The sequence below is a fragment of the Pelmatolapia mariae genome, linkage group LG18, assembly GCF_036321145.2.
Source record: "Pelmatolapia mariae isolate MD_Pm_ZW linkage group LG18, Pm_UMD_F_2, whole genome shotgun sequence".
NCBI classification, from domain to species: Eukaryota; Metazoa; Chordata; class Actinopteri; order Cichliformes; family Cichlidae; genus Pelmatolapia; species Pelmatolapia mariae.
The window spans coordinates 15,699,680-15,724,842 of record NC_086243.1 but is presented as its reverse complement, the minus strand read 5'-3'; the positions used below and the strand labels follow the sequence as shown (position 1 = coordinate 15,724,842).

The window sequence follows — 25,163 nt, the reverse complement described above, 5'->3', positions numbered from 1 at the left end:
TCACCTTGACCCTTCACTTTGATGCCCTGGTTTTCTGCAGACTCGGCAGCGGCTGATGATGCTTTCTAGGAAAGGTCCCTTCACTGTCTGAGGTATGGGTTTACTGTAGGAGAACAACATACAGAGACAATAATAATTACAGATAAATTAACAAATTAAAAGTAGAGTTTTGTGTACAGCTGTATACTGGCTTAGGTAATGTCAATTTTTTAAATTTGATACAAGTTGCCAAATCACAAGACAGCAATGTTTTGAGTTGGGAAACCTCTAAACAGCATTGGACAAAAGAGAAATGAAAGATGAACGATTCCTTGAATATTTAACTGAAAACTACAGAATTATGTCTCCTTTAACAGAGAAGTGAACAGTTCACCCGAACATGTTGTTGGGGTCGAGGGAGGCCAGCCAGTAGCTATAGGAATCAGGATAGTAGTTACACGTCCCCCTGCCGTGACACTCTATAAAGGGCACTTGGCGGAAATTTTCCAGACACGAGCCAGGAGAAATCAGGGGCTGCGAGGATCCCTCTGCTCCAGCACCTGTTTGCTGTAACAGACAGTAAGAACAGAATCACTTAGAGAAACAAGATCTCTAAATTCAAATTTTAAAAATAGTAAAAATGAACAAAACACTGATTTCTTTACCATGATGAAAGAGTACCCAGTCCACAGTGATTCCCAACCTCTAGGACATTCAGGTATGAGAGTCCTCTGACTGTGGATGGCTATGACATTGGAGGTGGTTTCGCACACTGAGCACCTAAACAGGTATCCATATTATTTTATTCCACATAAGGTTAGAGGGTAGATGTAGGTGGCAATTTCAGTTAATGGTGATCACACTAAATACACAATCTTATCCCACCTGCTAATGTAGGATTTCAGCATTTCTCCTGATATGGAAACCATGTTCATAGGCATGGGAGTGTCAGTGGACAACCAGTATGAATAGTCATTACGAGAAGCATAGCGGCAGGCATTTTCAGTGTCACAGAACAGGAAAGGCATTGTAGAGAAACGAGGCAGACAGCTCCCCATGGTGCCTGAGAGACAGTTTAAAACACTGGTAAATATGCAGATTTTATTTCTTTTTTTAATGATGCAAAGATGCATCTTATATATGCACATACAACTTCTGGGTGCGGTGTTTTCCATGCTCTTACCAAGGTCCTGCCCATGAGTTCTTTTATATCCATTGATGAAGAGGAAAGAGTAACCACTGTAGATGAAGCTAGTGCCACGAGGACATTCGGGGGGGTGGATGCTCTGACTGTGCCTGACTATCAGGAAACTGTCAGCATAACTTGGACCGGTTCTGCCGGGCAAACCTGCAGGACCCTTACGACCTGGAGTTCCAGGTCTGCCATCGGGACCTGCAGAGTGAAGAACATAATATGCAATGAAATTATGTCATGTGGGCAGTTTTGTTCAAGGATATTTTTGGAATCTGTTGGGGGTGTTCTATAGTCACTACTACCTGCCACTGATGCACCGAGGACCTGTTTTAATGTCCACTGGCAGATAACTTCACTGAGAGGGCATCATTATTTTTTCCTTATTTTTTCTTTTTTCTTATCCACACAATGTAATGCACAACTGAGAAGCAGGAGCACTGCCAATACCAGAACTTTTATTGTTTTTCAGGTTGTGATGTGTCCAGCTATTTGAAAGGCAATTCCAATCATTTGCATACATTTAACACTTCACATTCTACTGAGATACTTGGAAAATTACATGTTTTCAAGTGTTTTTTAATTTCTAATGTATTATTCGAATATACACAAACACACAGTTTAACCCAAACATTTAGCCACACGTACACAAGTATTTTTGTAAATGGAGACTTTCCATTTTCGTTTAAAAAAAATAAAAATCCCATCCATATGTAAACGCAAAAAACAAAGTCAAATGCTGTCAAGCACATGCCAGAGCAACAGGTGGCAATATAATCCTAACAGCATAGAAGTCTTGGCCAATCAGAAGTCTAGAAGCCTGGGAGGGAAAGAGTAAATAAAGATGGATGGTGCATAAAAGCAGTCTTTTTTAAATGTAGGACAGTAACTGCAGATAGTAAGATTAACAGCAAGTGTATTTTGTCTATATCTGCCATTGTAGAAATTCATCTCATGTAAACAATAACATATTGCACAGCGTGACATCAAAAAAGGCGCACACCTTTGACGTTGCACGACTAAATCTCAAATTTCCTTGATAACACGTATACGCAAAAACTGGAGTTTTCAAAAATCTCCACCCTAGTGATCCAAAAGGCTGTTTACGTGTGGACGAAAGGTCCAAACGAAAAAGCTGTTTTCAGAAATACCCGTGTACGTGTGGATGTAGCCTTAAACACACCTGGCAGCCCTGCTCTTCCTTTATTTCCTTTGTAGCCTGTAAATCCAGGCAGACCAGGTGGGCTGAAACCCTGCATTCCTTTGATACCACGCTGGCCTGGAAATGAAATGTTCATTAGCAAAATTTATAATTTGAATATCACATATTACACAGGGAAAAATAACACATGCAACAAGGATTAACTCTAAAAGTATTAACCTGGTGGGCCTGGTGGTCCTGGTGGACCAGTTCTTCCTGGAGGTCCGCATGTGCCAGGAGCACCAGGAGAGCCTTGAGCTCCTGGTTCATGTATCACTTTTCTAAATGTTGCCTCACCTTTACGCCCTTTAGGTACACAGCAGGAGCAATTAGAAAGCTATTTCCCCAGATATATGTAATGCTTAGCTTATCAAGTATTGACTCACCTGGTGGTCCAGGAATACCTTGGGCCCCTGGCTGACCAGGAGGGCCAGGGATGTACCCAGGCTCTCCAATTTTACCTTAAGAAAAAAAATTTATGGGATTATCTTTTTATATTGCTGCATGAATTCCAGCATATATCACAAAACATAAAATGTACCCTGATAAGTCTTATTTTTCTCTGCATGATGTGTGTTTCAAATGTATTGTGAGAAAATTGCTGCAGACTTGGTCTCCTTTTATCTGAAACTGTCAGTTCATGAGGCAGCATCTTCATACTGAAAGCACTTAAGAAGCTTTCCAGTATGGGAAATTTAGACTTTCGTTGTTACTCTTCAACATAGATTACCAGCGGGTCCTGGGAATCCTGGAGGACCTGGGTCACCCCTTAGCCCTGGGACTCCAGGTCTGCCTATTGCACCCTGGGGGGGCAAATGGAAATAGAAAGATCAGACTCTAAATATTGCAGTTAGAGTTTGAAGACTTGCCATTCTATACAAAATATTAGTTTTAGTACAGTGTGAAGAATGCTACAGGAAGGCTTGATGAAAGATTACCTCAACTGTAAAACACATCTTTCGCTAAGAACTCTCCATTTTAATCAAAAACTCATGTCTACTTTCTCTAGGCATTTGTCAGAAGTAAATTACTGTAAAAAACGTACAGCTGGTCCTTGTGGGCCTGGATTTCCTGGTTCCCCTGGATTACCCTGGCTTCCTGGAAGACCTGGGTCCCCTCTGTCTCCTTTTAACCCAGGCACTGCTGTACCTGGAGGACCAGGTGGGCCAGGGTAGCCTACATTGAGATTAGAAAGGCACTGATTATGGAGATAAAAGTAATTGAGGATGCGTGGTCTAGTGAAATAGGCATGTAAGAACTTCCATACAGTGACCAAATTACATAAACTGAAATCATCATCTGGACCTACGACTTATCGAGTAGATTCTAACCTTTCCTCCCAGGATATCCAGGTTCGCCAGGGTCTCCTTTATACCCAGGAAGACATGCCCCTTCTCTTCCAGGTGACCCTCTTTGGCCAGGGATGCCATGTGGACCTGGAATTCCTTTGTCTCCTGTTAGTCCAGGAATCCCTGTAACAGACAACCCAGGGAGGCCAGGATTTCCAGGAGGACCTACAGAATGGAAAGAACAATTAGTCTGAATCAGTAAGGAATTATTTTAGTAGTGATGCATAATTTAATGTAATGGAACAGGGCTTTAGTATATTTTATTGTTTGATATTACATATAAATACATCAACTGATGAGTGCTTTGTTGGTTGCTATATGTATCTCTCATTATTTAACTTCCAGCAGGCGGATTATACTGTAAGTACATCGGGTCTCTGGGTCTGGTTCAATGTATTCAATGTTTTTCCAAGATTATCTAAAATAAGAAGAAAAAAAAACAAAAAAAAAAAACAAATCGAAACACTGGACCCTCACCCTACTGCATAACCCCCACTCCCCAGCTCCTTTAGAGGGTAATGTGACTGGTATGTGACTCACCTGGCTGACCAGGGTCACCACGCTTCCCAGGACTCCCTTCTATCAAGACTGCAGAAGAGCAATATAAGGACAGATGAATTTGCCTGTACCATTCAGGGGTACCATTAGCTATGAAAGAGATAGCTATTCTACAGGCCTTTTTAATTTTAGACAAAAGAAAAAAGCATACATAAATACATAATTACACAGGATTATACATGACCTCAAAGAACCATACAAACATTTTTTATGCAGTATTTGACTTACTAGTCTCCCCTTTCTGCCCGGCTGGGCCAGGAATCCCATCCAAGCCCTGGCTGCCTTTCGGACCTGGAAATCCTCTATTTCCTGTTGGACCCACATTACCTGAGGCAAACACATTTTAAAAAGTACACTCGATTAAACTTAAAGTATAAATAAAAAGTGAAAGTACTATTTGATCATTTCGAATTAATCCTGGAATGAGACAATGGGTTGCACTTCAAAAATATGTGGTGAAAAAAGTTTCTTTATATAGTTGCAATTAAAAGGATTTTGCCTTGTGGTCCAATAGGTCCGCGTTGCCCTTTGCTACCTGGAGGGCCATCTGACCCTTCTGGCCCTTGAGACCCTGAGGGACCTGAGACAGAAAGAGTGAAGAGAGAGAGTTGGGTAGAGAGGTAGAGCGTTAAAGCTGTCTAATATTTTATCAGTTGTACACACCATTTAGTCCAGTAGGTCCTGGGTCCCCCTTGAGTCCAAAAATTCCTGGTAAACCCTCTGTTCCTGCAATTCCAGGTTGTCCTTTCTGACCCTTCATCAAATTAGTATTAGTCAATCCCGGTTCACCCTGAGGACATGAAGGAAATAATGAAAAAGGGATAAAGAACCTATTGATGAACACATTTGTTTCAAATAATATACACATTTGTATTTATTTACTGGAGTCTGCTCTACTGCATCAGAGACATTTAAATTCTACCTTTTGGCCTGCTGGTCCAGGTGGTCCATGTCCATTGTACTTTGGTTCCCCAGTAGCTCCTTTGAAACCAGTTTTACCCTGATCACCATCTCGCCCTGGTTTTCCCGGTATTCCTCGATCTCCTTTTATTCCCTTTGGCCCTGGCAGGATTAAATTGCTAGTAACACTTTCTAATAACTATACTACCATCATATTTATAATAATGACATTAAAAAATAATTCAAATGTTATACTATTATTGAGATGTCTCTTAGAGCTCAAGGTTCTAATTCACAATAGTTTAAGGTGCATGCAGTAATATTCTAAAACAAAATGATTCAGCTCTCATTGTTAGTGTCAACATTCGATTCACAATCTGAAGAGGGCCCTACACTGTAAAAAAAAAAAATCAGTAAAAATACAATGCATTGTTCTGTATAGATGTGAATGGATTTTCCGTATTCATTATCCGCAGATGTGTTTCCGTACTTCTTAATTACTACAATGTATTGTAGGAGCAAGAAACCCAAAACTTGGGAAAAGTAAGAGGGAGGGCAGCCAGTACACTGACAGGCTTCATTTGGATGTTGAACTCTAGAGCTAAAGAAACTGCTTTCATATTTCTGTGGTACATATTAAAGCTTATACATTTTTTTGTTTTGTTTTTTTATTAAAAAATGTTAAAACATTTTTAATATGTTAAAATATTAAAAATGTTTTTTTTAAAAAGTTTACATGTTTTTATTGAGAAATAATAGTTAATTTATTTGTTAACTGATGTCTGCTGTGACCAGATGCTAACAGTTGCCTCTGGGCCTGTCTCAATATGAGTACTTGTGCGTACCTGGGTTCTTGTGGACTTGTGATAAGTCATCAGTCAGAGAACAAGTACCAATTCAAAAGCTGTGTCCCAAAACTTAGGCCCCATCTTTCGGAGGACCCGGCCTTCGCGATCTACGTGGGCCGGGTCCTTCGAAGACCGAGAATGCTGGAAGTGAGCGGCTGTGAAATGGGACGGTCTAGCCTTCAGATTTGCGCCACTGCTGTCTCGGTGGAGTTTATAAACTCAGCCGTCTGCTCCTTGCTATCTACAATATAACAGGACACTGGAGTAAATTCTCGACCATCTCACACTCCTGTTTAATCAGTTTTCTGTTTGACGTTCATTCAGCTGGGTGAAAACCCCGGAGGAACCCACCCAAGTTTTATTTAATCTAATCTAATCTAATCTAATCTAATCTAATAGTTTTAATCTCAGCCAAACCGATTTACTCAGGAACAAATAAAACACTGAAAAAAGCCAAACAATAAAATTACCTAAGTTACCTAAGTGACTTATATATCATGTTTAACCTGAGTAGTGGGGGGTTTAAAAAACAATGTGCCGGGAGTCCGCTGTTCTCGCCGGCTCTAGTGACCCTTGAACCCCTGGCTAGCTATCGATCTGGTGGGTAACAGATGTCTCCAAAAACATCGGAGCACTTTTGCAAATATGTGATGTCTTAGTAAACCGAGCAGATATTTGAAGTTTACACAGCTACATTCTTGCCTGAAAATATCTTAAAAGTTTATTTCGTGACCTAGAAAGAGTAATAAGAGTAATATTAAAACTAAATAGCTGCCGCCACTGTTGGAAACTGGAATTGGCTGGGCCGCGCTATGAATTCTGGGATAGGTTGGGCCATGAAGGATACACCCGACCCATCCTTCAAATTCGGGGAAATGAAGGACACATTTGTCAGCTGCATTTGGAGCAGCCTTCGAATTGGGACAGCCTTCGCCACACAGCTGTGACGTAATCGGTCTACAAATGTGGCCTGTGAAGGTTGCGGCCTAGGTTTTGGGACACAACTAAAGTACACATCAAGCCGAGAACGCGAAAAGTTCCCGAATGTGTTCTCGCTCCGCCCGTTTTATCAAGCATGCATCCGTGGTGACTTGTGTGGACTTGGTACAGCTAAATATCCCAGAATGCTTTTCGTCCAAAACTCAAACGCGGCAATGGTGGAGAAGCACGGCTAAAAACTTTTAAATATTACTCTTTTTGCATCACAAAATAAACTTTTAACATATTTTCAGGTGAGAATGTAGCTGTGTAAACTTCAAATATCTGCTCAGTTTATCAAGACACCACATATTCGCAAAAGTGCTCCGACATTTTCAGAGACGTCTGTTACCCACCAGCTCGATAGCAGACCAGGAGGTCAAGGCTCACTGGTGCCCGACGAGAACAGCGGACTCCTGGCACATTGTTTTCAAACCCCCCGCGGTCTTTCACTACTCAGGTTAAACATGATCTATAAGTCTCTTAGATAACTTCTAAATGTTAATGTTTGGTTTATATTTTAGTTTTATTTGTTCCTGAGTAAATCAGTTTGGCTGAGATTAGCTGACTCTGAATTAAACCTAACATTAAAAATATTTTAATTCAAGAAGAAACATTTTCACCGGGAACAAAAACATGTAAAAACGTGGAGATTCTGAAGGCTGCTCCAAAAATGATCATATTATATTTTAAATATTTGTTCAGTTCTCTTCCAAACCTGGGCAGCTGTCTGTTATAATTTTTAAGTGTCTACTAAAATAAAACTAACAGTGTTCTAACATCTCACCTGGTTTTTTTTTATTCAGGCATACATGTATACTATTTTTATTAATAGAGAGAGTTCGCTACTCAGATTAAACATGATATATAATTCACTTAGATAACTTCTAAATCTTAATGTTTGCTTTATTTCAGTGTTTTATTTGTTCATGAGTAAATCGGTTTGGCTGAGATTAAAGTTAAACTTCATAACAAATTAATCACAGTTAAATTAAGTGCGGATGGCAGTAAAAACTCCAGATCATCAAGTATGTTGGTGTTCCAATTGTACAAATCGCAAGTCCGTACTCGCGTTCTTGCTAAATCCGGATTCCTGTGCGAACTTACAAAGTCCGGACTTAGCGAGAATCTGGTACGGACTCGTGTACTTGAGAATTGAGAAAGGGCTTCTGATTTGGGTTGCTAAGGTATAGACTTTTAGCTAGCTGACCAGCTGGCTAGACTGATTTGCTGGTTAACAGACTACAGTGGTAAGATTATTGAAAGTTTAGTTTCACCTCAGCACATTTATTATTATGTCCATGTTGTAGCACATAGAAAGGTTTAGTTAATATTTGCAGACAGACACATTTTCCCTGTAACTGTCTTAATTCTAACAGTTGCTGAAATTGTGATTTATGTAATGCTGAGCAGGTCATTTCAAGTATGTGGCATACCGTCTTTAAATCTGGTCAGTTTTATTCATATAGCACCATTAATAGTCAATCAATCTTTACCTTGTATGGTAAGGTAAAGACCCTGCAGTGTTAATCTAGAACAAAAGTTCACTTGGATTCACTGATGAACTGAATGCAATTTGGTAACGAAAGGTGAGATTTTGGCCAAAACTGACTACATATGTATACTGTATCATGAGTGGACAGTCATGGATGTAAATTGCAACTGAACTGTTTGGTTGAGACACAACAGCCACAAGGCATTGATTCTAGCTTAATCTAATCTCTGGATAATGTTAAATGTGCGAATATCGTTAAATTTAAATGCGGTTACATTTTTTGTTTATCAGGTGTCTTGTTTGTAGAAAATAGTTTGGAGCCCCTGGTAGAAAATTACCAGGACATTTTGCTTTTCAATTATTTCTTTAACAATATATTATTATTATTATTATTATTATTATTATTATTATACACTATAAAATTGGCCCTTGTCATCTTATTCAGAATCAGAATACTTTATTAATCCCTAAGGAAATTATGTGGGTTACAGCTGCTCCAAGACAGTAACAGTAACAGACTAATTAATCAATAAAATATGTTACAGATTTTACAAATTTAAGAAATAGCACTAATATTTACAAATCACTCAATTATAAATATCAAGAATTAAAAGAGGTGATTATAAATAAATATCAAGAATACTGACAAGAATATTACAGAGTAGAAAAGAGCGTGTGCAAAAAAGATGTAACATTATTATTATCATTATTATTGTTATTGTAACGGGCATGCAACTTGGAAGATGCTTGTAGTTTTCTCACTACATAAAAACTGCACACTGAAAAGGTAATTTATTAATCTTTTTTTATTAAAAGGATTTTAAAACATGAAGTTTTGTACATGTTAAATTTTTAAGTTTAAGGTTTTATTTTTTTTTCAGTAGTAGAAATCGTACAATAAATTATTCTGCACAGTGATCACTGAGCATTCACGAGCATGATGACCAAAATATTCTTAATTTTTCTTTATTTAACTTCAGCTTGAAGTAAAATGCAGTACTTACCTGGAGGCCCCCTCAGCCCTGCATCTCCTGGAGCTCCAGGATGTCCTTTAAACCCTGGTGATGTTAATAATCCATCCAACCCTGGACCACCTGGTGAGCCTGGGGACATACAGGCACACAGCATAAATACAGTTTGGCAGATTTACAAACGGAAATAATAACTAGTCACTGTGAATGTTTAGCTTATTTCAGACCTCTTGGTCCAGGATCCCCTGGTGCTCCCACTTTTCCTCTCCACCCTTTTGATCCATTTCTGCCAGGATCTCCACTTGGACCAGCCAGTCCATGGTTACCTTATGCAATACAGTTAGTGTTAAAATATTATTACCATATCCTACTCAATGCCCTGTCCTAATATAATGTGGATCCTTTGTAAAATAAATAAATAAATAAATATATATATAAATAAAAAATCTCAGAAACATTAAAGACTGTAAAAGGACATTTTTTGAACAAGACTTTACTGGAAAGTGTACCTGGTGGACCAGGGTCCCCTGAGTTCACAGTATAATTTTGTGGTGATGGAGCTCCTGGGGCACCTTTGGGACCTTGGTCTCCATTCATACCTGGGGGGCCTGGAGGACCTCTAGGCCCATCTGGGCCAGGGTCACCTGTAAATAGCCATGGTAGCTCTAACTTCATCAGTTTTATATAAATCAGTTTTTCATAAATCACTGTCACAGAGGCAAAAACTATCATATTGTTTCAGATCTGACATGACTTAACTTTGTTTTTTATATTTATTGTTTGTGTATATTATATGCATTGTGTGTGTGTGTGCACGCGCGCGTGTGTTTGTGTTGCATTTGTGTTTACCTCTTTGACCTGGTGGACCTACAATTCCAGGCAACCCATCTGGTCCATATCCCGATGGCAATCCATCTGGTCCAGGGTCTCCTCTGGGTCCTAACAAAAGTGAAGTTGAATATTTTGATAAAAATCGATACATTGTAAAAACTCATAAAGTAATTTTGGTATTTTCAACATCACATTAAGTGAAAAACTCTGATTTAACTACTATGATAACTATTCCACATTGATGAATTTAAATATGAATGGTCTATCAGATAAGGAATACTGTACCTGGTTGACCAGGTAGGCCATTTTGTCCTTTGATTCCTTTTTGTCCATGATGTCCTTGTGAACCTGGTCTTGATGGCCCAGGGAACCCAGGTTCACCAGCAGGGCCAGGAAGACCAAACCCAGGCAAACCTTGATTTCCCTTCTCACCAGGAAAGCCATTAGGTCCTAAAATATATGTGTATGTATATATACATACACACACACATACATATATATATATATATAGAAAGGTGAGGAGCAAAGGAAATATAATATATAAAAATATTAGTCCTGTCAGCGTTAATCTCGTTAAAATGACGTTAACGCCATAACTGCACTAATTTTATATCCAGATTGGTATTACTAAGCTTTTACCTGTTTTTATCTGTCTGTAATGTTCTTTCAGGGCTAACACCAAATACACCACACAAGTCTAGCATAGACTAACCTTGAGGTCCTTCATAACCACTTGGTCCTGGTTCTCCACTTGGCCCAGGCAAGCCTTTACATGATTCTTTGCTACCAGGTAGCCCTGGAAGCCCTTCAGAACCCTTTACTCCTGCACAAATCAATAACACAATCAATGTAGCAAACAGATCAATATTGTTGCAAGTTTGTGCCTTATTATGTGCTTATGAAGAGTACAGTTTTGATTTTAGTCAATAGTCAGTTTAGTCATCAGTACCCTTTTCTCCTGGAAAACCAGGACTGCCAGTTAGACCTGGATATCCAGGTAAGCCAGGATTCCCAGGATCACCTGCAGGCCCTGGATCTCCATCTTCACCTGGAAGCCCTGGGAAGCCTGGAGGCCCAGGGTGTCCAAGGTTGCTATCACCCTGTTATTAGAAAAATAGAGGACATCATTTATATGTTTGCATTCACTACTTAATCTGCTTCCAGAATTATATTGCAAGGTATAATGTTTGGTAGTGTTTGGTAATGTTCCAAGCCTTTGATTATGAAAAAAAAAATGCTGCATTTTCTCATTTTTTTGTCATTCCCTGATCTCCCTTCACAAAGAACTTACATAACATGAAGGAAGCAATCATTTGAGGGGCCAGTTTTTTTTGTTTTTTTTTTGCTATATGAAGATGTCTGTTGTATCAACTTTGTTTCTAACCTTTGGTCCTGGAGGACCAGGAGGGCCTTCTCGGCCTGGCTGACCTGGGGAACCTCTACCTGGAGGGCCTGGGAAACCTGGTTGGCCCTTGTCACCTGAAAAATACATACTTATCAGTAAACACATAAATCATCTATGTGACTAGTCCTCATTTCCTTTTGAGACAATCAAAGTAATCTCATATCTAGGAAATATTTTATGTGTTTGCAAATATGCAAATTTTTTCTGCATAAATTCACAGAGCCTACCTTTCTGTCCTTGTTTCCCTGGCATTCCAGGAAATGACAATGGGCCACGTTCTCCTTTCTGGCCTGGTATACCTGGTGGTCCTAGAAGACCTGGAGCCCCTGGATGACCTGACATTTGTTTTGGTGATATAAAATATGTTTCTCTTCTGCTATTATAATTTAGCCATTGTTTTCCATCCATCCAATTATTCATCCACCTATTGAGTTATGCATCCATACAACATATCCACATGCAGTACTTACCTGGGCTTCCAGGTGAACCTGGCCAACCTTTCAATCCAGGTGGGCCAGGAAGTCCTTTACTGTATATGACTCCAGGTTCCCCCTTTTCTCCTGCAATAAAGGAGAGAATGTATGTTAGTATTTTACTATATTTAAGTTTTTATTACATTTTACATTAATCAGTATATAATATAACCTGGAATTCCTGGCAGCCCTGGAAAGCCAGGTACCCCATTATCTCCTTTCATTCCTGGAGGCCCAGCAGGTCCATAACCCACTGGCCCAGAGTAGCCGTCTGGTCCTGGTCTGCCTAAAGGGCCTGGTGGGCCTTGGACTCCACGGCCTCCCGTTTCACCAGAGAAGAAATACTAGAGAGTGGGCAGAATACTTGTTCTAGCTATGACTAAAATAATTTTTTGTTTTGCTCCTGTACATGTTAAAACCTCTGAAGCATCAAATGTGACACCTGAGATGTGGAATTGCACCAGGCAAAAAGATGTCATGTAAAACTCAGATTTGTCAACAATTTCTCACCGGATCCCCTGGAGGCCCTGGATTGCCTTTGCGACCTGGCAATCCTGGAAGCCCAGGTAAACCCGGATCCCCAGGCCTCCCAAGCTGTCCCTGGTCCCCTTTTTCTCCCTTTGGCCCAGGAGCACCAAAGGAATATGACTCTCCCTTCTCTCCTTTTCGACCTGGAAAACCTGCTTCACCAATTGGACCCTTTGGAAAAGAATTAATATTAAGTGTTTACATAGGTAAAGAAAAACAAAACAACAACAAAGCAAAAATTTCAAGACATGTTTTCTTACAGGTCTTCCTGGTAAGCCTTTAGATCCTGGGAAACCGGGATCACCTTTATCACCTTGAGGCTGATTGAAGCCTGAGCAGCAGAAATAGTGCACATTCTAGTTTTAAATATTATTTGCTTTCCATCACTACCAGTAAAAGTGCATTTGAATGCGCAAGTCAGATAGAATAAAATTCATCTGTTATGCAGTGCTTGTTACCAGGAGGGCCAGTTTCACCCCGGGGACCTGGTGGTCCTGGAAATCCTGATCCAGTACACTCATAACAGGGATCCCCCTTTTGTCCTGTACAAAGAAACAAAATTTTTTTAAAATCTCAATTATTGCACAATATTATTTTATATATGAGATTCAAAGGCCTTGATGACAACTGCACACAATACAGTAGTCTGCTAGTAAAAGTAAGTCATAACAAGTTTGAAATAAATAATAAATACTAACTACAATGGTTTAAAAAATTAAAAAAGAAGGCTTTAAAAACAATCCAACCTTTCATTCCAAACAACCCATCGTATCCCATGAGTCCAGGCAATCCATTCACTCCTTTAATTCCTGGCAGACCCTTGGTAACTCTGTTAGCTACAAACGACAACAAACTTAGTTTCCTAATTACACTTTCAAAAAATTTCCTCTAAATATCTGTATAATTATTGCAGTAGTATGTTATTAATATCCTTCACTATAGTTATTTAGCCTATATCTAAGAGTTTAAAAATCCATATCCACTCTGTTCAATGACTGTCACTGGTCCACAAAATACATGTTACAATTCTAGAAATAAAAAGGTAAACTTTCAAAGTTATTTGTTTATTTATTTGTTTTGTTAAGCATGATAGAGATTGAGCATTTAATTATTTGTTGTTTTGTCTCTTCCACAGTATGTTTTTGTCCTGTCTTCATCCACTCACCCCCAGCCGATTGTGACATGACATCTTGCAGTAGGTTTATTGTTAGCATTTGAAGTTATAGTATTTGGAGGATTTGGGGGGGAACATTTTTGCATACTTCTGTCTTCAGGGATTCCAGGTGGGCCCTGATCTCCAGGAGGTCCTTGGTCACCAGGCTCTCCATCTGGACCCGGAGGTCCGATATAATCACCCCCAGGCTCCCCAGGATCACCTTTTAGGCCTGGAAAGCCCTTGGGACCACGTAGGCCAGGCACATCAATACCTAATCCTGTGCAGGGTAAAGTGAGAGGCCATGAGCAAGCTTTACAAAATAAGCTTAACGTGTGGATGAAAGTACAAAGCATGTTATTCTCTTTCAAATTCTTTCTTCACACCTGGAGGTCCTCGTGGTCCAGGAAAGCCCGCAATACCTGAGAAAAGAATAGTCACATGTGTTATTACTGTATGGGCAAGTCGGCTACAATAAAGCAGGGATTTTTTTCATCGGCTCATGACTGCAGGCTTTGACTTTAGGATTTGCTATTCTGTTGTATATCTTCTTCATTAGTTTGTATATTATAGAGTATTATGCACCTCGAGGCCCAGGAAGTCCAGGTGGGCCCTGAGGACCAGGATCTCCCATGTATCCTTTGATTGGCTCAGTCACATATGTCTGTAAACAAAATGGCACTGGACATTTTAGAACAAGTGATGGATTCAAATAAAATCCATAGAAATTAATTCTGTAGCCATAACAAAGACTAATGTAGCATTTTTCCCACCATATAAGGATTGTAAAGTAGAAAACTGTCATAAACTCACATCTCCACTTGGGCCAGGCGGACCCCTATTTCCCTTTTCACCCTATATAGAGGATGCAAACAAAGTGTCATGCAAAACATTATTAGCCCTTCAAGAGATTTTGCTTTGGTACTACACCACCTTTACTGATTTGATTTAATACTTTAATGTATAAATGCAAATTTTAAAGAATTTAATGAATCTGAATAATTAGTAAGAAGAAAGGATAACTGACCGGCGCTCCTGGCACTCCTGGATATCCTGGATCCCCTCTGGGGCCAGGTCTTCCCTAAACAGAAATATGTTGCATTCAACAGCCACATATATATACTCATATATATATATATATTTATTTATTAAGCATAGCAGAACAGTACCAGAAATCCACCTGGTCCAGGATCACCATCCTTGCCCGGCTTTCCCTGTAAGGACAATTAAGGATAAGCATGAAGATTCATATAAGCTTGAGTTTTTCAGGATGAAGTACATGTTTTTATTTATTTTCTCAGTAATTTTTTACTTAGGTCTCAAAAATACAGTTTTTAGACTGTAAAATGCCAAATCTTTGTGATCTTCATGTTAATCTTCATGTTCCTCAAAAAATCATTGGTTGCCCTCTGCCACCTCTGGAGGCCATTGCCAGATCCTTGTGTCTCAGAAAAACCTTAGCCATTACAGGCGACCCCTTGCACCCCGCCCACAACTTGTTTGACCTGCTGACCTGTGGTTGGCGCCTCAGGTTAATCAGGTCCCACACCTCCAGACTCACTAACAGGTTCTTTCTGTAGGGCTTTCAGACCGTTAACAAACACTATCCCCCCACACCCCATCCCTTCCTACCCACCTCACCAATCTGAGTCATGTCCTGAGTAACCCCCATCACTCAGGCCACTCACATATGGACTCTATACTCAGACCAAATCCTTTTGCACTGCTTCCAAGCACTTTGCCCTCCAATGTGTGCCTTTCTCTTGTTTTGTATATATTCCTCCCAACTGTCTTTTGTTTGCAATTTATTCCTGCTGTCTTTACTATTTATATATTTTTCACCCTGCACAGTTGCCATGGAGCACCCATAATTTCGTTGTACAATGACAATTAACAGCTATTCTATTTTATTCTAAAATAAAAATAGGTAAAATAGGCCTTCAAATAAATATATAAAAATAAAAAAAAATCTTAAACAGGAATTCAATTCACATTAAAATTTCTTATTCAAAGACACATATGTGGTCTTTGAAGCAGTGACTTCTAATATATATGAAAGGAGAATGTGATCATATCAGGGTTGGAGCTTTTTGAGGACCCTTTTAAGCAATGCTGTGCCCCCCTCAGTCTGAAGACACACACAAAAATATGTAGAATGATCCTTTTCTTTGATTTAGAGACGCTGCTGTCACAATCAGGTTGTAGGGACTCAAGCGCAGAGCGGTAGATGTCTCCAAAGAACAGTTTATTTACAACACCAGTGCACAGTATATACAGTGAAGGGGATCCAAAACTCCAGGGAATCACAGGGTAGCTCTCTCACACTCGCTCACGTCTTCTTGCCCACACTCACACACGTTCACACGGCAGGGAGGTCACAGGTCCGGGGAGGAAAGTGTCAGTAGTACAATCATCCAGCGACGAGAGGATCTGTGTTCCAGCCTCAAATAGTGCTCCCGGTGATGACAGGTAATTGTTGTCAGGTGTGTGGGCCAAGGGCGGAGCCCACAATGAGCTCCGCCCAGGCAGAGAGGGAAAGAGAGAGAGAGAGAGAGAGAGAGAGAACCAAAACAGCAAATGTAGCCTTGTGGGGCCGGCCGGGCAGGCACGGAGACCATGACAGCTGCTGTTGTCCCTGAACTGGGATGGCCTAAACAGAGAGCTTCAAAGGGCTAATAATAAAACTATGCAACATAATTATGTTTGTTGTTGGTTGCTGTTGTTTTAGCAAAAATAATTTTGATGAAGTGATTACTATAATGTAGATAACCAATGACAGTCTTTTCTCTCGTCCTAAATGGCAAATCGCATTGAGTTTGATGTTGCATCACTGCCCTCTGCTGCTCAGCCTCTTTTTCGTGCTATTCATACTGGTGCTGGTAACCCTTTGGTGCAAAGGGAAGGAATGAAAAAATAGAGGGATGTGTGAGAAATGTGGAATACCAGGCACAATAAATTGATTAACCAAATGCCATATGTTCACACACACAGTCAAATGGAAAAACTGAGTGGTAATGGGATGCTGTGTCTTACCTCTGGACCTGGTAATCCTCTTTCTCCTTTTGCGCCTTTAATATATTGTCCATAACCAGGTTCTCCCTGGAAACAGATTAAAATAAGGACAAGAATCAGAAAGTTTTTCTCATTTTAAAATTGGTGAATGTATTCAATTGTCTTGAATTTTAATTATGTACTTACCATTGAACCTTTGCAGCCCTTTTCTCCTATATCTCCCTTGTCTCCTTTTATCCCCTAATTAAGAATTAAAAAATAAAAACAACTGAAGTTATGTTCTGATAATTTCAATGACAATATTTCTGTATTAGAGTGGCAGGACGTGGAAAGAGCAGTTCAGGGACCAAATGTTTAGAATTGTATTTTTAAATTTTTAAATTGTATTTTTAAATATTATATCTGTATTTACTATGCTTTATTTGTTTTTCATTTTGCCTCATCCTTTTTGTAAGTTTGCTAGTTAATCATTTTAGAAAGGAATTAGAAATTTCATCTCTTTGGTCCCAAACACAGCAGCATGTTTTGACTACTTACCCAGTTGCCTTGAAATGCTTTGGGCCAAACAGTTCTGGTGACGCCTGTGATTTTTTCTCATAGTGTCACTATTTGCACATTGGAAACATATGCCCTTCAAGATTATTTTTAAATAATGTTTTTTCTTTGCCTTCTTTCATCTCTTCCCATTAGTTAAGGAATTTTGTCTTTTTGTTCTGTTGATTGAAATGAGCAGGTTAGTGCAGGTTACTGTTCAATCAGCCACTGCAAAAGTAGGAAAATATTCAGCCCAGTCGCTGCAGAGTGAACAGTGTGATGTGAGAAATCGTTGGGTCATTTTCCAAAACTAGAAAGGCGATGACGATTTTGTTGAAGGGTGTTATATGAAACTATTGCTGTACCTCTAACACGAAACCCCCTAAGACAAGCTCCTTGATCCGACCTTTTGGTCCAGGTGGACCTGGTGGGCCTATTCTCCCCTGCAACATAAAAATTAAAATTACCCTCAATGAAAAAAACAAGACATAATATACACAACTGTCGGCATGAATTATGATACAATGCTGCCACAATAATAGTGAAAAAGAAACTACCTTAGGGCCTTGAGGTCCTGGGGAACCACTAATGCCTTCCTGACCCTAAAATAAAAGTTTATACAGGCATTTGTAACTTTTTTGCATAAACAAGCAGATTTTATACATATTTGCTTTCATCAGAAAGTTTACATGAATAGTTATGTGGTACACACATTTGATCAACTGGTCAAAAGTGTGTACAAACCTGTACACACATATGCAAATTTAATTTTAACAGCATTACCTTTGGTCCTGGAGGCCCTCGATGTCCAGGAAAGCCCTGTTCATAAAGAACTTACACACTTAACGTCAAACATCACACAAAAACATGTCATCCACAAAAATCTCAGAAAAAGTTTTCCTTACAACAGATCCCCTTGGTCCAGGTTCACCAGGTTGTCCTTTGTATCCAGGTAAACCTGGATCTCCCTGAAATTCAAGGAAACTGTGCTTTCAATATAAAATAAACATAACTATTCAAAAATAAATATATATGTGTGCCTGACTGACAGGATTTATTTATTAAAAGAGCAGTCTAAAATGTTACCGGCTGTCCATCCCTCCCAGGTGGTCCACGGGGCCCTGGTTGTGAACTGCCTGGTATCCAAGATTCACCCTATGAAAACGACGCATCAAAAATGTAAAAATACTTTATAGTTGCGGTTAATAAATCTTGTTAGTAACTGGCATCTGTAGACTTTGACTGTCACTTTTAAAAGGTTTTTATCAACCTTGGTAATGTGTTGTGTACCCTAACCCAGACATAACGCACATATTTCGAACTGGTTAAAAGTCAGTGCTTCCTCTGAAATTCCTCAAACTCAGAATTTGTGTCAGAGCTTTGAGAATCCCCCTTTTTTCCCTGATGGCGTGGATGCATGCTTTTGACACAATTTTGTTCAGCCACCATCACATGAAATGTGATTTGAAGACTGGTAAATGTTAAATATCACAACACAGGAACACATATAGGGGTACACATACACACACAGAGCTTGTAGGTTTCTGATGCTTTTAGAGGGTCAGTTCTTTTAAACACTAGTAACACATTTTCTAGCATTCTTGTGCGTTCAAATAAACATGAACAGTTCCCAGTAGTTCTTACCCAAACAATTAGCTTTCTAATTGTAATATTTACATTGGTAAGGATAACTTTACAGATGAAAAGAAAAACAAATAAACAAAGAGAAATCTGGAAATTAGTGGCCACAGATGGATTAGGTATCAGAATCAGAATCAGAATACTTTATTAATCCCGAAGGAAATTATAGGTTACAGCAGGCAGCACGCTAATGGCGCATGCGCACTTACAAAGGAACCTTCTGACCAAACTTACACAAACAACACATTGGGGAGACATGTCAGAGAGGTAGGCTGATAGGAAAAAACAACGAAAATACATAACATGAGGTGAGAGGAGGAGAAAAAAAAAAACTCCACTCAGACTGAGCTCCTAATGGGAGAACAGTTTGATAACAGAAAAAAAAAACACCTCAGCACAAAAAGCACATGACTATCAATACACCATAGAAACACAAGACAAGCAACAGGGGCGGGTAAAGGGTAAGAGAGAGCCGGTGTGCATGTCTGCGCTGGTCCAGTTGACCGCCATCTTCTCCGGGAGGGGACAAGCATCGAAGGCGTTTGGAAAGGGAGGGGGGATGAGTGTGTATCAGTGTATGTGTATGTGTGTGTGTGTCCAGAGTTCAGCTGAGACAGTGTCCTTCGCCCTGCCAGGCTAAGTAAACAGTCTTCCAGCCAACCCAGGTGGCCTTGCATAGAATAGGAAGAAACATACTAAGCACAGTCTGTTATCAGGGTGTTTTTGTTCAGTTCCAGCCTTGAGACCACAGCAGGCAGCCTTGTGGGGTTTTGAACAGCCGATTCCGCTTTCTTTAATCTTCGATAAGCCAGGGCCAAGCCAGCTCCGATCAGCAAGAACCCTGTTATCATGGTTCCGAATAGGTAGATATCTTCAGCGTCTTCGATCGACAGTCCCGCCAGGCACACGACCCTCCAGTTATGCCACCCATCCATCGTGTATCTGGCAGGGAAAGTACCTCCAGGACACTCAGGCTCACCTGAGCCCAGACTTCTCGTTGAGAAAGGGGTGTCAATTGCATTCAGGGACCAGTTGATCAAATCCATAATTCCTCTTTTAGGTTTTAGAGAACAGACTGTGAGAGAGTGTTCCAGGGAAAAGTAATACAAAAATACACAAGACTAGACAAGGACACAAGAGGCTAAGCAGGGAAGATAAGGGAGAGAGGAGAGGAGAAAAGTGCGACCGCCTTCGCCAATAGCCAAAGAGCTGAGGTAAAAATGAGTTCAGAGATCTAGAGACAACAGAGAGGGCAACTTCAACATCATGATTTTTTTTTATGATGCAGGATCTTGCTCTTAAGCTTCTTGAATGACAGCCATTGCTGAGCAATTCTGCAGACACATCTTTCCCTGGTACAAAAAGAATTTAGCACAAGGCCATGAAGCGGCTTATCATTACCTTAGGTCCAGGCTGACCCGGTGGACCCTGTGGAGTAAAAACAAATACTCAAACATTTATTTATCAGTAGTTAATTTGGGTAATTTTAAGGATGATGCAATGAAATATGATACCAGAGTCGCTGAGAAGTGTAGAAAAACAGAATAAAAACAAAACAACCCCCCCCCCCCAAAAAAAAAAAAAAATGGTCTTGTTGTGTTCTTACTGGCAGTCCATCAGGGCCAAAGGTCCCATGTATACCGGGAGGTCCATCTTCCCCCTTCTGGAAAGTAATGCGTTGAGAACATGCAGTGAAATTACAATCTCTTTAACCTATAATACATTTAAAAATGTGCTCTTTCAAATTAGAAACCCCAACCCTAACCCTGAAAAAAAAGTTCAAAGCATTATAGGTCCACAGCTAATATGCAATATTTTCATACGTCTGTTCCATTGCAGCCTGGGGCTCCCGGGGGGCCCGGAGGCCCCTGTAAGCCTGGGACACCCTATATAAAACACAACAGCCATGTATGAGGATCTGCAGGAATATGCATGTCTGTGATTCATACATTAGACTTGTATACACAACAAGACAACTCACTGGTAAGCCATGACTCCCAGCAAACCCCTCTTTGCCTTCAAGTCCCTGTAATGACAGAAGCGAAAATAGCTGTCATTTTTAACATACATGTAGGTGTTACTGACTGAAAGACAAACAGACTTTTTTTTTTTTTTTTTACCGGATCGCCGTTTGGTCCTGCTGGTCCATCATGCCCAGTGTTTCCCTGTCATAGTAGGCAAACTTTTATTTAATCCCTATGGCATGGTATAGTAACACATACAGTCATGTAAAAAAAAAAAGTTTCATTCGACTATGAAGTACAAGTACACCCTTACTGACTCCATAGTATTTATTAGGGTAAGTACACAAGTGCTGCTAAATCAAATTAACTTATCATCGGCGAGTGCGAGCACCTCTAAAAAGCAGAGATTCTGCAGTTTGCTGGTCTGGAGCATTTAAGTGCATATTAACACAGTGTTCCAACTGAATTTACCCCCAAATCCCACTGCACAGTGCTCAGAGAAACCATAGAAACCCCCCCCCCCAAAAAAAAAAACAAAAAAAAACAAGGCCACGAGAGAGAAAACAGCAAAAAATAAGATGACAGTACAGCTGAACAAACCACAAGACTTCTCGAGCAATGACAGACAAGACCAAAGTGGAGATGTTTGGTCATAATGCTCAGAATCACAACTGGTGAAACCAGACACAGTATATCAGTGTTGTGATGGTCCAGTCAACAAGAACTCAGAAGTCAACCTGTATAGTAGTGCTGTGATAGGATCTTAAGAGAGCTGTGCGTAAACTAATACCTGCAAACCTCAGTGAACTAAAGCATCGTGTTAGTTGGAGAGTGGGCCAAAGTTCCTTCAGAGCGATGTGAGCAACTGATGAAGTCACACAGAAAATGATTTCTTCTTTCTTCAGGCTGTTAAATCATGTGGTGTCCTTAGTTACTTTGTTATTTAATTACTGAATTTCCCGGAGGAACCTACCCGAAGTTATACTACAACATTTCGTGTTCATTTTTCCTTTCATTTAACTATCATTTAACAAGTTCAAATAAAAATGTGTAGGCATATGAGAAACTGTGAATTATAATCAAGTATAATAATATAAGATATAATTTAGACTGACACTACAAACTGTGTTAATATCAGGAAACTTAATGAGAGCTTAAGTTTTACCTTTAGTCCCATCGGCCCAGTGGGACCATCTGGTCCAGGACGTCCTGATGGCCCAGGGGAACCTGGATTTCCTGGAAATCCTTTGTCTCCCTGTGTGTGTGAATGTATGAATGAAAAGTGATAGGACACAGAAAGAAAGGACATAAGGTGGCAACCAGTAAACAAACAGCGGCTTCATTGGTATTGTCACTTTATAAGTAAATACGTAGCTGCTGTTTTGTGAATGCTTATGAAAATATTGCCAATTAAAACTGGTATTGGTACATTTATCAGCTGTATGTGGTTAAAATGAGAGAAATTGCTATATTTATATCTGCAACAAACCTAGTGTGTAAACACACTGAAATATTTGTCCATATCCTTCGTAAAGGATATATTTAGCCATACATCCATTTTCTTTTGTTTATTCAAGATATAATTATTATTAATTTGTGGATGCTTGACGCTTGATAAAACTGTACAGTCTACAACAGTAAAAACGAAAACAATTTACTTCATCATTACATTTAGGGGGGTAATGAATGACTAGAGAATTTTATATTTCTATGACGAATGTGTCTATTTGCATATATTCCTTCTAAGATGTGTTTCATAATTAAATTATTTGTTACTTTGAAAAATGATTTAATTAGTGGAGTGTACACCATAGAGTTACAGAAAGTACAAATCTTGCTTTGAGAAAATTAAAAAAATAAAAAAGAATAAAAGTTTTGTGAAAAGAAGAAATAAGTAGCTGTAAACTGCAGGAGGATGAACTGAGTCTTTTGACACAGACAGTGAATTAGACACTTACCCTGCTGCCTTTCACTCCATCACAGCGGCACCTTGATCTTCCGTTGCACACACACTTGAAGAAAGTTTACATTTTTTTAATCACTAATGCACAAAATAAAAAAGCAAAATAAAATAAAAACAATTGTGTTTTTGAAAAATTGTCAAATATTTGTAATGTAATGCTGCTTCCTCAAAGTCAGTTGTCCTACTGATTGTAAAGTATTTTCATTTTGCATAATGCTGCACATACTGCATTATTTTTAAAAAAAATGCACAAATAGGTGATTTCTCAGTTTTTTCACCGTAGCTTTGGTATAAAAGCAGATCTTTTTCCTTTTTTGTTGAATTCGACTATTCTGATTTTGCAGGCTACAGTTCCTCAAGGCAGTCTTTAATCATACTTTTGTTGCTGGTATAGTGAGGGACATTCCTTGTACTTGGGGCTAATTTGTGGAGGATTAGCACTTTTAAAGCAATTTGCCTTAATAACATCTCTAACTCTGCTGTGTTAATACCCTCCTGAGTCTCTATTGAACACGGTGGCCTTTAATTAGAAAGCTGCACACGTATTTGCTTGTCAGCAGTGTAAAAGGTTTAGTGAAGCTAACAGACTTTAAAAAGTGGGGAAACAAGTAATAAAAAAGAGTAATCTGCACAGAGTGTTGTTTGTAGTCTAAATATTAGGCCACCCTTGAGCCAAAAGCAGCTTAGCAAGAACAGCTACAATGATAAAACCGTTATACCTAATTATTGGAAATTTATTACATTGGTCATTAAGCTATAATTAATTCAGTTTTTCAGCTTTTTTTTGTTTATTTTTTGCACATGAAACAACATCAAACTTTTCCATGACCTACTATAAAAAGGCCCACCAACATAGCACACTGAAGAGTGCTGTACACATTACTCGATGGAGTGCATCAGCAAACAGGCTGAAAAAAAAAAGCATCACATTTCTTTGGGAGATGTTTAAAAAAAGGTTTCAGGATGCTTTTTTCCAGTAAACAGTCATTGAGGTCCTCACAGAGTTACCAAAAAGAGAAAAAGAGAGTCCTATACAGCATTACTATTTAAGAAGTTACTGATCTACAGGTTTGAGAAAAATATTCAATGTCATTCTTGAACCTATATTTTTTTTAGAGGAAAAGAAAAACACTATATTTAGATACAGAATTGAGTTGTTGTGTGGTTTTCTCTCGAGCAATGTCGATTAATAAGTTAGTACAGCTCAACAACAAGCCCAGTCTATGCAGGGTGACATGAAGGAAAGCAACACAATTTTTTTAATCCAGAGTCAGCCACAAAAGAGACCATGTCCCATGTGTTTATATTTTAAAAAAAAAAGACAGTCAGTGCAGTGATGGATTATCAGTGCATGCAAAGCTTAATTTAAAACAGTCAATAAAGCTAATAAGGAGAAATAGGAAGGATCTTACCTTTTTTCCATCAGTCATCACCAGCATTGCAGCCAACAGGATTATAGGAATTATGAATGTTGGCGTTCCCATGGCTTTTCTCTCTGTATTTAAATCAGTAGTTTGGGAATAACCACAGGCACTCCAGGGGGGATAGGTGTCTCCTTGAGTGCTCTCCTCTGTAACCGGCTTTCAAATTTCACTCATCTACCGCAGTGCTTTGGGTGATGTTACGTGACGGCAGTCCTCAATCAAGGTTTCCCTATCTGACTTTATGACTTTAGACAGTACAGCCCGGGGAAGTTGTTTAACTTGGCCTTGAATAGAGAGGCGGTCTGAACTTTCTGTTGTGTTTATTCCCAGTCAAAATGCTTCTTCTCATCTCACTCTCACTGGTCCTTGCAGCGGAAGTTTCTCACTTTGGTTTTTTACTGACATGAGGACATGAGATAAGATGGAATCTCAAGTTAGGGATTAAGCTACTTGGCTAGAACTAAATGAACTTCATGACAATCATTTCGGGCTCTGAATTTTGGTGAGTAGCGAATACTTGTTGTGCATAGTGGAACTAGTCTTTTAAAAATCCTTAATCAGTTGCATGCTCCCACTTTTTAAAGGTCATAACTGTCTGTTCTGTATCTTCTACTATATCTCTCACTTTCATACAAAGTGCCCTTTGCCTAACAGATGTTTTTGCTGTTTCATTCTTTTGTTTTAATCCACTACAGGTGGCAGCACTGAGGCCAGCAAGCAGCTGTGAAGTGGACTTGAGAGATGAAATCCTCAGTTACTCCTGG

At 39.4% G+C, this 25,163-nt stretch overlaps 1 protein-coding gene across 1 annotated transcript; it reads right to left on the bottom strand.

The window, feature by feature from the left end:
- LOC134617300 (collagen alpha-3(IV) chain-like) lies at positions 1-24,459 on the bottom strand. Its single transcript, XM_063462512.1, has 47 exons — positions 24,388-24,459; positions 22,971-23,024; positions 22,178-22,267; positions 21,169-21,213; positions 21,030-21,074; positions 20,872-20,934; positions 20,655-20,708; positions 20,450-20,476; positions 17,773-17,850; positions 17,060-17,113; positions 16,895-16,960; positions 15,031-15,075; positions 14,889-14,942; positions 14,447-14,525; positions 14,248-14,283; positions 13,971-14,141; positions 13,455-13,544; positions 13,167-13,250; positions 12,969-13,039; positions 12,691-12,879; positions 12,353-12,524; positions 12,178-12,267; positions 11,935-12,042; positions 11,687-11,781; positions 11,252-11,402; positions 11,015-11,125; positions 10,588-10,752; positions 10,321-10,410; positions 9,981-10,115; positions 9,699-9,797; positions 9,505-9,603; positions 5,202-5,341; positions 4,943-5,069; positions 4,779-4,859; positions 4,508-4,606; positions 4,262-4,309; positions 3,704-3,886; positions 3,418-3,548; positions 3,103-3,175; positions 2,759-2,833; positions 2,553-2,678; positions 2,355-2,450; positions 1,163-1,372; positions 865-1,042; positions 645-759; positions 374-546; positions 1-103 (listed from the first exon to the last, which is right to left on the bottom strand). The coding sequence occupies exons 1-47, from the start codon at positions 24,457-24,459 to the stop codon at positions 1-3; spliced, it is 4,740 nt and encodes a 1,579-aa protein (XP_063318582.1).
- Between the last annotated feature and the right edge of the window lie 704 nt (positions 24,460-25,163).